Here is a 15,474-nt window from a genome sequence, read left to right on the forward strand (position 1 = left end):
CCAGGAATGCAAAAAAAAACCCAACAATCCATGGCTACTTAACAAGAGGTATAGGTTATTGTAATCGTACCTTAGATAACATATTTCCGTATGTATTTAGGGTTGTATTATCTCGTCGCTAACTTTTTAAAACATTCTTTATTTGCACACAAACATCAGTTATACACATTCAATTCTGGTAGCTATTTTGAGATTATTTTATTGTTTTGTTCATGCATAATATTCTTCTTCTTATGTAAATAACATGATTTGGAACAAACATGATTTATACATACCCTTTCTTAAAATTTCCGGTTATGAATATACGAATTATCAAGAAACTAGGGTTTGAACTCCCTCATTTATGTAAGATGGATATGGGTATTTCTAGATTCTTTCAGAACATACAACTCTTCAAATGTTTCAGGTCTTATAAATCATTGGCCTTCAAATATATGGCTCTGAACGTTTTCGATAAAGGTTAGTTAATCTAGAAAAGTGCTCGCAGACTATCAAACCCTTAAGATGCAATGACCCCCCCCCTAAAAATAAAACAACAACAGAAAAGCACTGGCCTTTATAAATGATTCTTTTAATAAATTGCAAAGCTTTATAATGTAAATCTTTCCCTAAGGCTGGCATATCGACTGGATGGTTGAACCAGAATGTACGACACATACTGTGGAAAGTTTGTTAAATGAATAAACTTGTTTGTATTTTACTTGGGGAAAGGAGTTGAATTGACTCAATTTGTATTACAAATACCGTGGAAATTAATTTGTTTTTAATCAATATTGTTTTACGCATAATATGTAAATTGTGTAAAGGCGCATCAAATAGTACGATCCATGTAGATGAAATTCATTGTATATTGGATTTAGTAGAACAAAAATGTATGACATATACTGTTGCCGAACTTCAGTGTATATCGAGTATAATGTAAAAACAACACATTCAGTGATTGACATTCGTTATTTACAAAATCATTTGCGGAGATACATGTCTTTTACAAACTGGAAGCCGCCAAGATGAACGCGTTCTAGACCAACCAGTAACTTGAATAGAGTAGGTTTTTCTTCAGTTGAATTTTTCCATTTTCTTAAGATGTCTTCAGTTTGGTCGTACATCTTTCGGTGATCTGTTTTTGTTTGCTCTATAGAGCTTATAGCTATTCCTAGTTCTACACCCAGTTGTAAAGCGCAGTTACCAAGTTTTTGAGGTAGATTTTGTAGGACATCATCGTTTGGAACTTCGTCTGGTCCGACATTGGGAAATTCTGTGAAAGAATATAAATATTATTAAAAAAAGTCGATAAAATTTTATCTATCATTTTAAGTTTTCATTTTTTACACATTTTCATTACCTGAATACTATTTCATTTAATGATTTAAATCACAAAAAATAGGGTACGTTTGGTGTTCATCATTTTAAATGTTACCGTTCTATAAAAAAATTAACATGTGATTGAGTTTGGAAATTTCAAATGTGTTTGTCTCAAGGTACTTGCAATTAAAAGGGAACTACTTTTTGAAATTGTTTGAAATTTCAATGCAAAGATTTGCACCACAGCAGATATGTTGTTTTTGAATTTGATTGTGTTCATCGACCACGTTCCAGAGTAGCTGTACCTGATTGTTGGAAACATTCAGATATTTTGGTTTCCATATGATAAATAGATAACTGTGTTTTGAATAAATTAACATTGTGATAATAAAATTAACGGTACCAATTTTCTTGCACCAGATGCGCATTTCGACAATACATGTCTCTTCAGTGATGCTCGTGGCCAAAATATTTGAAATCCAAATCTTATATAAAAGATGAAGAGCTATAATCCAAAAGGTCCAAAAAGTATAGCCAAATCCGTGAAAAGAATCAGAGCTTTGCATGAGGGAGATACATTCCTTAACTTATAATAATTTCTATCATTTTGTAACAGCAAATTTTAATAACACAAAAAAATCCGTATTTTCATGCCAGTACCGAAGTACTGGCTACTGGGCTGGTGATACCCTCGGGGACTAATTGTCCACCAGCAGAGGCATCGACCCAGTGGTAGTAATAAAATTAACGGTACCAATTTTCTTGCACCAGATGCGCATTTCGACAATACATGTCTCTTCAGTGATGCTCGTGGCCAAAATATTTGAAATCCAAATCTTATATAAAAGATGAAGAGCTATAATCCAAAAGGTCCAAAAAGTATAGCCAAATCCGTGGTCTAGGTGGGAGGAAATCTTTGGTATTACAAAATAGCATACAGTTAGACCAATTAAGATGTGTGAAATAAGACATATTACAAAACTGCCAATGTCAGTTGTTTGTAAAGTTTGTTTCCAAAATGTTGTATGAAAACACGAAAATCGATGTAGAATGGCTTTGGGATAAAAAAATGTACATTTCTTTATTTCTGTAAAAATAATTTAAGTTCTTGGATATTCCAGAAATGTCAAAGTTTTTATTTCACTGCTTTTTGCAAAAATGTTCAAGTTCACATACATTTTGAAAGCATGCATTTTGCCAAAATTTGCAAAGCCTGTTTGTGAGATATTTTTTTCTTGAAAAATTTGTAATTTACAACATTTTAGAATCCCAGCGACGTTATTATTAATTGATGCATAACTTTCATGTATGTAATCTTAAAACAGTAGGAATCCGCTGCTTGGACCAATAAATAATAACGACTTTTGGTTTTACCTTAAGGTAATCAATAAAAAACTGAGAATTAAACAAAAGGGTATCCGATAAATCCGACACAACCCAACAACAGGCAACATTAAATTCTAAAGGTTAATTTATACCCCTTAAGGTAGATCATAAGTAAATATTTTTTGAGACAGAATTTTCTTATACTTAGCCAGAATGAAGATTTTAATATGCTCTTTTCAAATATATAATAAAAAGGAGGGGTCACCGTGCTATTTTTCAAGCTATGAGTCGTTGAAAATTACCTAAATTTGGTTAGATTGTTCATGGGAAAACACATTTGTGTGCATAAAAAAAAATCTATGAGATAGAATTTTGAAAAAAATTGTAAAAAGATAGGTTTTGTAATATGTTTTAAGAAAATAAAAAGAAAAAATGGTGTCACCGAACTTGTTGTCTTGGTACAAGTAAAAAGAAAAAAATTCCCTATCTGTCCAGTATAAATTTTTTACTAAAAGAGTTATCTTCCCTTAAATGGCTCGTTTGAAAAAAATGATTCTAAAAGCAAGAAAAATTATATTTGTTTAAATATTTTGGATTATACAATAAATTGCCAAGTTTTCTTTATATTATTAAACAGTCTAACCATTAAATTGCAAATCTGTCTTCATATTTGCAGATTTAGGCAAATAACTAGACCGATTTTTTTACTGTGATTGTTCAATCCAAGATGGCGGTATACCATGAATCTACCTTAACAAAACTTGACTTTTAGGTTTTAGTGGAGGCCAAATAGTCAAAGTATAGAAGTTTATCTTCTTTGATTCTGAGTTTGCAAGTTCGATACCGTTATTGAATGCGCGTTTGCTCCTAATCATTAATATGTTATTCCAAAATAATCGGTGTTTTTTTTAATCATCTACCAAGAACAAATGGCCACCACGCTATGGTAAAGAGTGATACAAGTATTGATATCTTCAATAAGTTGTTATGGGTCAGGGTATCTATGATAACTTAGATCACCTTTCTAGTTGTAATAACAACTGTAATATCAGTGTAAATATCAGTGTATCAAACTTATTCAGCGCAAAGGATATATTGTGCAATACTTATTATTAATTGGTGCATTACTTTCGTGTATGTAATCTTTAAATGTTAGGAAGCAGCTACTTGAACCAATAAAGAATCACGACTTTTGGTTTACCTTTAGGTAATCAGATTGAACAAAAAGGTATCCGATGAAGTAGACAACCCAAACCAAAATATCGTTTTGAAATTTTAACATACGGTATTTAACAAAAGACAACTTTAAATTCTAAAGGTTAGAACAAAATCATGTTAACAATGTCCAGTATAAAGTACAAACGATAATCGTTTTATTTTCTTTCTAAATTTGCTAAAGGACAAAGACATTGATGTATTGAAAGGCTATTTCTATAAGGGTTAATGCAACAGTCTTGATATGAAATAGGGTTGGACTAGGTTTTTGTCGAGCCTGCAACTTTTGTTGCAGAAAGCTCGACATAGGGATAGTGATCCGGCGGCAGCTGTGGCGACGGCTACGGCGGCGGCGGCGGTGTTAGCTCACTTCTTAAAAGCATTATATTTTAGAAGGTGAAAGATTTGGATGCTTCATACTTTGTATATAGATGCCTCATGTTACGAAGTTTCCGTCAGTCACATGTCAAATATCCTTGACCTCATTTTCATGGTTCAGTGACCACTTTTAAAAAAAGTTCAGATTTTTTGTAATGTTGAATTCTCTCTTATTATAAGTAATAGGATAATTATATTTGGTATGTTTGTACCTTGCAAGGTCCTCATGCCCGTCAGACAGTTTTCACTAGACCTTGACCTCATTTCATGGCTCAGTGAACAAGGTTAAGATTTGGTGGTCAAGTCCATATCTCAGATACTATAAGCAATAGGGCTAGTATTTTCCGTGTATGGAAGGACTGGAAGGTGTACATGTCCAACTGGCAGGTGTCATCTGACCTTGACCTCATTTTCATGGTTCAGTGGTTAAAGTTAAGTTTTTGTGTTTTGGTCTGTTTTTCTCATACTTTAAGCAATAGGTCTACTATATTTGTTGTATGGAATGATTGTAAGGTGAACATGTCTAGCGGACAGATTTCATCTGACCTTGACCTCATTTTCATGGTTCAGTGGTCAAAGTTATTTTTTTCAGTTTTGGTGTTTTTATCAAATACTTTACGCCATAGGTCAACTAGATTAAGTGTATGGAAATATTTTATGATCTATATATTAGTCGTGCAGGTTTTATTTGACCTTGACCTCATTTTCACAGTTCATTGCTCAGTGTTAAGTTTTGTGTTTTGGTCTTTTTTTTATTAAACTATAAGTATAAGGTCAACTATATTTGTTTTATGGAAGCATTGTTAGCTGTACATGTCAGCCTGGCATGGTTCATCTGACCTTGACCCCATTTTCATGGTTCATTGGTCTTTGTTTAGTTATCTTGGTTAATGTAACGTTTATGTGACGGTTGTAATAAAGCTTTATACTTAGGACTATCAACATAATGTCAATTATTAGTAAAGAAGGCGAGACATTTCAGTGTGTGCACTCTTGTGTTAATTTAAACACGGCAATTCTTTTTATGTCCATCCCATAACTTCACTGTAAGAACTAAACATATATGAATGTGTAAGACGATTAAGTACATTTTTCAATAGTTGTGTTGCTTACACTTAAAACAGTAAGAAGAAATATAAGAAATAATAAAAAAAACTATTTCTTTTTATCTATTTGGTATTAGTTTACCTTTGTTTCTGTTAGTGGCACACTTGTTAATTGAGTGTCAAAACATTATATGATCGTTTAAAACCTCCTCAATATTAAACTTTAAAATTTTGCTTGGTAATGTGTCATTTGTCCAAGTATAGTATCGGACTCGGACTTCTCTTGAACGGAATTTTAATGTACGTATTGTTATGCGTTTACTTTTCCACATTGGCTAGAGGTATAGGGGGAGGGTTGAGATCTCACAAACATGTTTAACCCCGCCGCATTTTTGCGCCTGTCCCAAGTCAATTAATTAAGGCCGGTATTTGGTTATGGTTAGTATCAACACATATATCTGCAAATCATTTGAAACCCTATAATAAATGATACATAGATATAAGGATGTTGCATATTCAACTGAATGCTTTTATATTCTTACCAGAAAAATCTGTGTATTCTCTGAATACCTGAAATTGAAATTGAGACACAAGTATTTTTAAAAAAATAAATAAACACAAGGGCAAAACTTAATATGGTTTATATCAAAATTCGCCTTGAAAGCAATTCAATTTCTGCAATTTACACAAGAAGACTATTTCTTAATACTGTGTACTATTTACAAATTCAGTGGTACACGAAACCATAATAGACCGAAGCCTAATAATCAAATTGCCTTATATAATTCTAACATGAATTCATAGGAACAAATGTGTACTAGAAAAATGTACTAAATAAAGATTATTTACTATCTTTTCGTCTTCATTTTTATGAATCATTTTAAAAGTTCCAAAAAATTCAGTTAATTAAAAATATGATTCGATGACGTCAGCTTCCAAACTGTGGCCTTTACATTGCGATGTAGCAAAATTGCAAAAGCGCCTGTATATGAAGTATATATCTCCCAGTTGATGCTATTTCAGAGCGAACAAATAGCCATATATAAATTTCACTTGTAAACCAACTATTGAAAACCAACCCTAGGGTGCAACTTCTATATGAAGGTGTAAACAGATGTGCCGCGGGAAAATATCCCTTTTTGACACATTAAATATATCAATGGGTTGCAATTTCACAAAAGAAATTGTCAGTGGGTCAAGAATTTTCATCTTTCGATTAGTATAAATGTTGTTTTTTTATCGTTTAAAATCAAGTCAAGAGGTAAAAAAATTAATATATGATAACTGAGGAATATATGAATGGGTTATGATTCCGCTATGAAATATTTTTATGGGTCAGGATTTCACAAGACTACAATATATGAATGGGGTGTGTTTTTGAAATCCCAACTGTACATCTGTACCCACAATCAATGTTGAGACCCCCCGTGTGAAAAACAAAGTTCAAAAATAAAAATAAATTGTATAAAGTACAAACCTTGCAAAGAACATGCGTATCAGCACCAATTGCTTTCAGTCCTGCGTGCAAATGATTTAATGATTTAATTGTTGATTGTCCTTTTATCTTTGTATTCATCCAGGTATATAAAACCATGGTATTTAGCGTCAGAGCATCATAGCCGTACGTGTGATTTACATTTTTGCAATGTATTTCTTGTAACCCGAGTTGAAGGACCAATTTTTTACAACTATCAATATCAAGCTGGCTGGCAAGTCTTACCACATGTTTGTCGCTTGGCAACATTTCCAGGGCATCAACGTGAAGGCCTGAAGCATATAAAGATTAAACACAGAGTCATATAATCATAAAGACATTGTAGAAAAAAGTTGCCGTTAAAAAAATATATGTTAATAGTCGGCCTTTGTTGAATGACTTTACAAACATATTTTTGAATTGATTGACATTGATTGATAGACATAAAAAAAAACTATCTCAAAATAAAATGCTGATAAAACAAAACAAATTGGTATGACTCTTTGGTCAACTATCCTCCAGGGTTCAAATGAGTAAATATATGAATTGCTACGTCATCGTCATGACTTCATTAATTAACAAATTCCAAACTGTTTAATCAGCTAAAATGTGAAGATGTGAAAATGAGAAAAAACGAAAGTCCGTTCTCATATAAAATAAATAAGCAAACACTGAATATGACAGACATTAACCAACAAAAACAACTGAGTAACAGGCTCCCGACTTGAACCGGCATATTACAAATGTAGGTGGGTTGAACATGTGTGATCGCTTAACCATCCGCTAACCTGGAGCAGTGTCGTTACAGCAAAACATAAAAATAGACTGTACAAGTAGTTACAATTGACTTAATTCAAATGATCAGTATGAAGCACATAAATAACTACCATCAAACAAAAATTACAAAGCACAATTATGTTCAATCAAACCTTACTTTACCTGTACAATCTGGTGGACATTCTTCCTGTGTCTGATAAAAGAAAGAGAAACTCAGTGTATTTTATAATATCAATAAATATATGCCATTTTTGGAACGATTTGACGTAGGCTTTTGTATGTGATCTAAAGGTAATACAGTTTTCAAGTGGATTTATTTTCGCTGTCAATTAGTACTATAACATTAAATATCAAAGAGTGTTTGCTCTTGGCAACTTTAGAGTTCTCTAGGTGTCATACCACCAATTACTCCCTCAAATTTAGAACGTATGTGAAAGTAGGCCTACTCGGACAAAAAATAGTGCATTTGATGTCATTGTTTACTTAAACTAACCAACACATTGGCAGAAATGAAACTTTTGGTGAAAGAGAAATATATTAAGACCATTTTGAGCTAAACTTTACATGTTTATGAGTTTGCATTCAAAATTGTGGATTAATGCACTCCATAGTATACTAATTTAAGATTTCCAGAAAACCAGGGGTTATTTTCAGTGGTACCTCTATTCGGAAGACCTTTTCTTTTTATATGATTTTAAACACCTGTTGAAAATTGACATGTAGAAAGCTGATACATGTACACTCCAGGATATACCTGGTTTTTATGAAGTTAAACTTAAGGTAAAATATTTAGAAAGCTGGGAAAATTGTAAAATTTGGTTGAACAGATAGGGTGGTATGACACCTCTAATCATCCGTAAACATTTATAAAATGCAATATTACTACCGCTGTTTTGATATCTGTATCACAAGTGATGAATCAAAACTTCATATCTGGTAAGAAAAAAATTATATTGTTACATTCAGGGTTGATGTCTTAAAATTTGTGAAATCATTTACCGCATGAATATCTCTGTTATCGGCTTTTTTCGTTAGTACACATCTTTATATTTCAATATATGTTACAATCGACTGATGGGCATCATTTATATAATACACATCTGATTCAGGAGAGGTGCTACCGTTTAATATATTTTTACATTTTACACTTCTGCTAATGAAGATACATTACTTTTCAAAATAAACTGCTAATGGCGTTTACCATGAAACTAGCAATGTTATGTGATCTGTTTGTGTTATCCCGTTTTTGTTTATGATACTTATGAATGTGTTATTAATCTATAGATAGAGCCAGAAGATGCAACATATACATGAAAACCTTTATTAATATTCAGCATGACAAACATGAACATAAACAGGTCATTAAACATTTGGAAAAACGTCATATCGGAAAAAATGTTAAAAACAATCTAACATGGATAATACATATTTTGCAAAAAAAACCAAAACATTCAAACACAATCATTTGTTGATTTTACATACCTTGTCAAAAATCCAAAGCAACGGATATTTAGTAAAATGTTGATTTCTACTGCAACTCCAGCTAGATGTTCGTTTCGCCTCGGAAACTGAAAACACACAGGGGGATCTGTCACAAACTTCCCCGACTTCAATTTGAAAGAGGTTTGATATATCTTTTTTTTTATGGCTCTTTCCAATACTTGTTAGATAGAATTTAAGAACATCGGTTAAAGTAAATGTCAAGCATTCTTGAATGCTGGCCGCAATATCTGGAGAGATGGTAAACTTAGATGGCATGTGTGTAAGGTAGACGACCACTCTCGTGTCCTCTATAATTATTCTGAACTCGGTTTTACTGTCAACATATAACACGGCTGAGGAGTGATATAATAGTGAGTTTTTGTTCTCTTCTTTAATAGGCCAAATACTACTTACAGCACCAATAAGTTTAAAGGCCAATGAAGACGGTATGGTTCTATTATGTAATCGATAGACCAAAGATATAGTTCTGTTTTCAAATAAATTGTCATCCAAAAATGACATCGGCATTTTGTTTTTAGCAGTGCACGGAACTAAGAAATAATCATCTACGTCTGTCTTGCCTAAGTTATGTTTCGGGAGGACCAAAATATCCAGATGTACGAGGACTTGAATAACAAACTCTTTAAACTCATCACATGATAAGTACTGGTTGACTTGTTTTTGTTGCCATAGTTTCAGGAGATCACGTTTTTTTATAATTCCAGTATCCGTCATTTTTCTTAGGATATCTTTCAGGGTTTCATCTTCGGGCCAAAACATTTCATCAGTGACGAATGACTTGAGGATATTGACCAATGCAGGAGGATAGAGAATGATGAAACTGTTTAGTTCCGGTTGATTGAAATACATAAGTTTACCCATTGCGTGTTGGGTTAAGAGAAAATCATCTAGTTGTTTGTCAGAGAGTGATAAATCTCCATTTTGGGTGTTTGCTTCGGCTAAGTGTGTTTTAAGTATAACATTTATTTGATCTTTTTTCATATTATCAATCAAAAGTTCAAGAGGCACCCAAATCATCGGCCGTCGTAGTCCCCAGGATGGCTGGTTCATGGCAATACTGACAAGTTGGTCTTTCAAATTTTCAATTTCATGATCATTTTTGTCTGTTCCATTTATGAAGTATACTGGATCGAACACGATATGTTTATTCATTTCATGTGTACCAAACATATCAGTGACTTTTTTAGCGAATTCTTTTTTCATCTTCTTCTGCATATCCTGGAAGATAAATGCTACCGAAGTAAAACATGACTGCTACATGTTACATTTTTGTTTATGTGCTTTGCTTTGTCTATATGCCTTTAAGAGCCAGTTTTTAACATATTTCTTTGTTTTTAAATGGATTAAGATTATAACACAATATTGATTGCTGTTTTGACATGCTTACCGATTATGTATGTTTGTTTTGTTCACACATCATTGTCAATTTAATGGAATTTGATGCGACTGTAGTACAAGTAAAAGTTTTAGCTAGCTATAAAACCAATTTCAACCCACTAGATTCTAAGTAGGAAATTAACTGTACCAAGTTAGGAATATGACAGTTGTTATCAATTTGATTTATTGTGTTTGTGCTTTTAATTTTGTCATTTGATTAGAGACTTACCGTTTTGAATTTACATCGAAGTTAAGTATTTTTGTGATTTTAATTTTTACTAAAGTATGTTATCTTTAATGTTAGGATGAGGTCCGTATGAACAGGTTAGAAATAATTCATGGAAGCCATATATTTGTTGGAAATCTTCACATTACCTGTTCCTTAATATTTGAATTTTATCTTGAGGGCTAGGGAGGGATAAGATTAACGAGTACCACGGCCCAGGTCATGTGTAAATTTACAATAAATATATGGCTTCCATTAATTATTTCGATTCTAAAAGGACAAATACGGTCAAACAGAGTGTAAACAAACCCCTTCAGTGTCAAGGCTTTTTTGATTATCTATACGTTCACGGAATTAATTTATCAATTTGATAGCGCAAAAAGATTTCAATAGAAAATTGGCGTATATCCCGGAGATTTTTTAGAGAGATTACATGTACCTACTTTGTTGTAGGACATTCTGGTCAACGAATTTAAGTAAGAGCCACTATATAAAGTAAAATGAAGCAAACAATTGGTTAAAAAATGAAATAAATTGTTTTATGTTTTAAGTTCTCTATATACATGATCAAATAATTGCACTAATTTATAAACTTTATGTTTACTTCTTTTCTTTCTTGAAAAAAACGTAAAACACAAAAATACTGATCTCCAAAGAAAATTCAAAAAGGAAAGTCCAAACACATCAAACGAATGGATAACAACTGTCATATTCCTGACACGGTACAGGCATTTCCCTATGTACAAAATGGTGGATTGAACCTGGTTTTATAGCTAGCTGAACCTCTCACTTGTATGACAGTCGCGTCAGATTCCACTACATTGTCAACGATGTATGAACAAAATAAACAGACTCAATAAGTAGAAATGTCAAAAATAGGGATACAGCAGTCAAAATTGTGTTATCATCTTAATCACTACTAGAACACAACCGTGATATCGCGAGTCCGTGACTGAACTAAAGTACATAACTATGCGCAAGCCTTATTTTAGTATTAGTATTGTCATCTGATAAAGTTATGCCGATTATAAGATACACAGTTTTCTCTGCTTTCAAATATTTCTGTTTGAACCTGTCGAACTGGAACTTATCAATTATTGGTAATATTAATTATTTGGAAAACAAAAGGTCCTGGAATGGAGTATTTTTTAATCAACAGCATGTCCTATAGTACATGTAGTTATAAATTAAGTTGAATTATTTGACTCGCTGTTTTACGTCATGCCCGCTAACAAATAATTGAAATCTGTACCTATACGCCTTATTTTTAGTCCAGATATTTTAGTATTCGTATTGTAATCTTAGAAAGTCTTACTGATTAAAATACTACAATAGGTAACAATTTGACAATTTGGTAGTGTGAACCCTGTGATTATGACCCATGTATATAGCATTTTAATCCTGAATACACCGTTTGGTGGTGCGCCTGTCAGATGCGGAACGTACAGATAAGGTAATAGGTAACAGGTAAATATACTATTGGTATCGATATCGGAATCGACCCGGAACTTCTTAATTATTGGCAATATTAATTACGTGGAAAACAAAAGGGCCTAGAGTGATGTAATTTTTAATCTTCACCTTTGTACTATATTAGTTATATATAAAGTTGAATTCTTTGATTCGTCGTATTTACGTGATGACGGCTAACAAATTGGACCTCGTAATTTTAGTATTATAGATAAAAACAACAAATGTATCAAAGAAGCACAAAAAGGCATACATCAAAATAGACAGGGACCCGAATGTCCCTCCACAGAGAAAGTAACACAGGGAAAATCATTTACTCACGAGTCAAAAGTCGGTTATATGAAAAAGTACTAATGCTAATGGATTTGCTACTGTTCATATTAGAATGCTTGTGATTTTAATTATTCTTTATGAATAATTTCCGGATATGAGCTTGGGATTTAAGTCAAACTTCTTCATTAACTTCATTGTAAAAATCAGCATAAAATATGCAATGGGTCTGAAATTTCGTGGCGGCATTCTCTAAATCCAACATTTTGATAAAATTCAAATAGATCCCGAATTTCAGGAGGGTATACTCAAAACCAGGGATTAAGAGCAGACATTATTCGAATGATGCGTTAATGGATGACGTCATAAGATCAATAACGTCATTTATTGAATATAGTACTTTTTGGAGTATTTTTCATTTTTTTGCATCTCTAAAATAATTTATTATATTTTATATAAACCTTTCTTTGTAAAGGTATATTGCTCCTTTTTGATTTATTCTTACTTTTTTTATCTAATGATTTTACATTTCTAAATGCATTTATATATATATTAAGATCCATTTTGTTACATCTTGTGATCAATTTTATTTGACAATCGTCAATGGAAGTCAGCAGGGTTAAAGAACATCAGTTGTTCGACCTGTTTGTCAAATGCGTTTTGTTCAAATATACTTTTCACTTTTTTGGTCTTTTGGAAAATGTTGTTTGTGCTGTATTTAGACCCTTCTACAACGAATTTGGTTTTACATGCACACGTAGAAAAATTGCTGTTTTCATCCAACAAACATAGGTTTGAACGTAGTTTTCAATTTAGACTCGTTTATATTTTTTGTTTGAGCTTGTATCATATTTTCCCTCCGGTTTATATGATCCGTTCATCCTATATTGACTCTTAAAATTCAAGAGTCTATCTAAAAACGAGGGTACATTTTATATGGCCTTCCAAATACCGTTTCGATTCCTAACATCACTGAAGAGACATTTATTGTCAAAATCCGGATCTAGTGTACAAAACAATATTGACATCTTATGGTTGTGGCATAACATCGTGGCCAGAAGTTAATTGTTTTCTGTTTAGTATTAAGTTTTATATTAAGATCCATTTTGTAACATCTTGGGATCAATTGTATTTGGCAATCGCCAATGGCAGTCAGCAGGGTTAAAGAACATCAGTTGTTCGACGTGCTAGTCAAATGCGTTTTGTTTAAATATACTTTTTCACTTTTTTGGTCTTTTGGAAAATGTTGTTTGTGCTTTATTTAGACTCTTCTACAACGAAATTGGTTTTACATGCACACGTATAAAAATTGCAGAGACTTATCAATTTCTAAAACAAAAATTTAATTGGCAATAACATTGGACATCTTGATTTATAGGTATCTACTCTTTTTATTAAATTCATTTTCAAAAAAAATAAAGACATCAACAGTTTTTGTTCTCTGCTCGGAAACATAATATGACTTATCAATAGAAAAACTTAATACTGTTGATATATACATATGGAAACAAGTATTGCAACACCAAATTGAAATTCAAATGAAAAAAAACACTCTTTATTTTTTCGTTGATATAATTTGTTGAAAAAGAACTAGTTTAATATTGTTTAAATATCACCTAAGTTTAATAAAAAAAAATATCCAGTCGATAAGTTCTTATCTGCACATGCAGATACTGTACTCGTAAACAATAAAACAGATGTTTTATCTCCGTTGTTTTCAACACTTTAAATAACAAAGTATATAAAGGTATGTGTTTTAAACCTTGTAATTGGTCATCCACAATTCATAACTGCAGCAAGATGGCAGATAACCAGCATGAGAGAAGCAGGTATCGTTGTTACAATGGCAAGTATTGTTGGTCATCACCATTCCACTATAAGTCGTTTTGAAAATAACAATCAGGCAACAAACGATGTTAAAGACATACCAAGATCAAGAAGACCTACTATAACATCTGCTAGGGACAATCAAGCATTTGAAGGTTGGTAAGAAGAAACCCCATTGAAAACAATACAATCATAAAAAAAAGAGTGATGCCCATACAGGAGCCTTTAAACAAAAACTATTTGAAATCGGCTCATCGCTACTGGTTATCGTGCGATAGACCATTTCGGGGACCTTTGCCTACGAACAGACACACAGTTGGCCGTATCGAATATAGTGCAGAGCATGCCAAAGTTTGAAATTAGCATCGTGGAGGAAGATCCATTATGTAAATGAAATTCGGCTTATCTTGGCCCGATCGTAACCCGCATTAGAACCATATCGAGCATATATGAGACACTTTTGGGCGTAAAGAGCACAACAAACGCCCAATATAAAAACGTCATGAAATAAACAATACCCCTCGTCAGGTATGGTTGCGGCTACCGTAGTAACAAATTATAGTCGACTTATGGCAAGAATCAGAAGTTATCTGTTTGAATGGAAACTGCGCACAAAGTACTAATTCTGTGGCGTATAACGATCAACAATGATGTGAACGATCATCTTAAGATTAATGTTTAAATGTTTGACATTGTAAAATACGTCTACAGTAAAAGTTGTAAAATGCATTTTTTTTGTACAAAAAAACACTTCATTTTGTTAGAAAAATTTTGGTTAGATAAAACATTGTTTTAACACATCTTGTGTTCCTTTTAATGCCAATGTTATCATTAACTATGTTTCAATATTATTTGACAAATGTTTTATCATATTCCCTCCAAAACAAGAGTCTGATTTTTCAAGTTTTAAAAAATCAAGGTGTTGCAATACTTTTGTCCATGTGTATATAATTCATAAAGTAACATTTACCATCTGTGATTTTATATCCAAATACAAGATGTTTTAGTTTAATTAGTCATAATCTTACCGTAGACGGAATTCATTGCTGTTTAGAACACTGGAATTCCATTTAATATACGGAAAAAAATGGGATCATCAGCATTTACAAATTTAGGTTTACTTTTCAAATAGAAAATAATTATACAAATAAAATTGAGAATGGAAATGGGGAATGTGTCAAAGAGACAACAACCCGATAGTATATCTTATAACCGATTCTACACTGTGTTAAGATTGAGGTTTTAGAAAAAAGATAAAGGTATTTATCTACATCTTTTTTTTC

At 32.3% G+C, this 15,474-nt stretch overlaps 1 protein-coding gene across 1 annotated transcript in view; it reads right to left on the minus strand.

Annotated features, from left to right (window-relative positions):
* Positions 1-834: 834 nt before the first annotated feature.
* Positions 835-15,474, minus strand: part of LOC139484582 (uncharacterized) — a 44,697-nt gene continuing 30,057 nt past the window's right edge. Inside the window, exons 5-9 of the mRNA XM_071268355.1 lie at positions 9,001-10,239; positions 7,681-7,711; positions 6,745-7,034; positions 5,810-5,837; positions 835-1,255 (exon numbers count right to left, since the gene is read on the minus strand). Coding sequence (XP_071124456.1) covers positions 963-1,255; positions 5,810-5,837; positions 6,745-7,034; positions 7,681-7,711; positions 9,001-10,239 — 1,881 coding nt within the window. The 3' untranslated portion in view covers positions 835-962. The remainder of the gene's footprint in view (positions 1,256-5,809; positions 5,838-6,744; positions 7,035-7,680; positions 7,712-9,000; positions 10,240-15,474) is intronic.

The sequence above is a fragment of the Mytilus edulis genome, chromosome 8, assembly GCF_963676685.1.
Source record: "Mytilus edulis chromosome 8, xbMytEdul2.2, whole genome shotgun sequence".
NCBI classification, from domain to species: domain Eukaryota; kingdom Metazoa; phylum Mollusca; class Bivalvia; order Mytilida; family Mytilidae; genus Mytilus; species Mytilus edulis.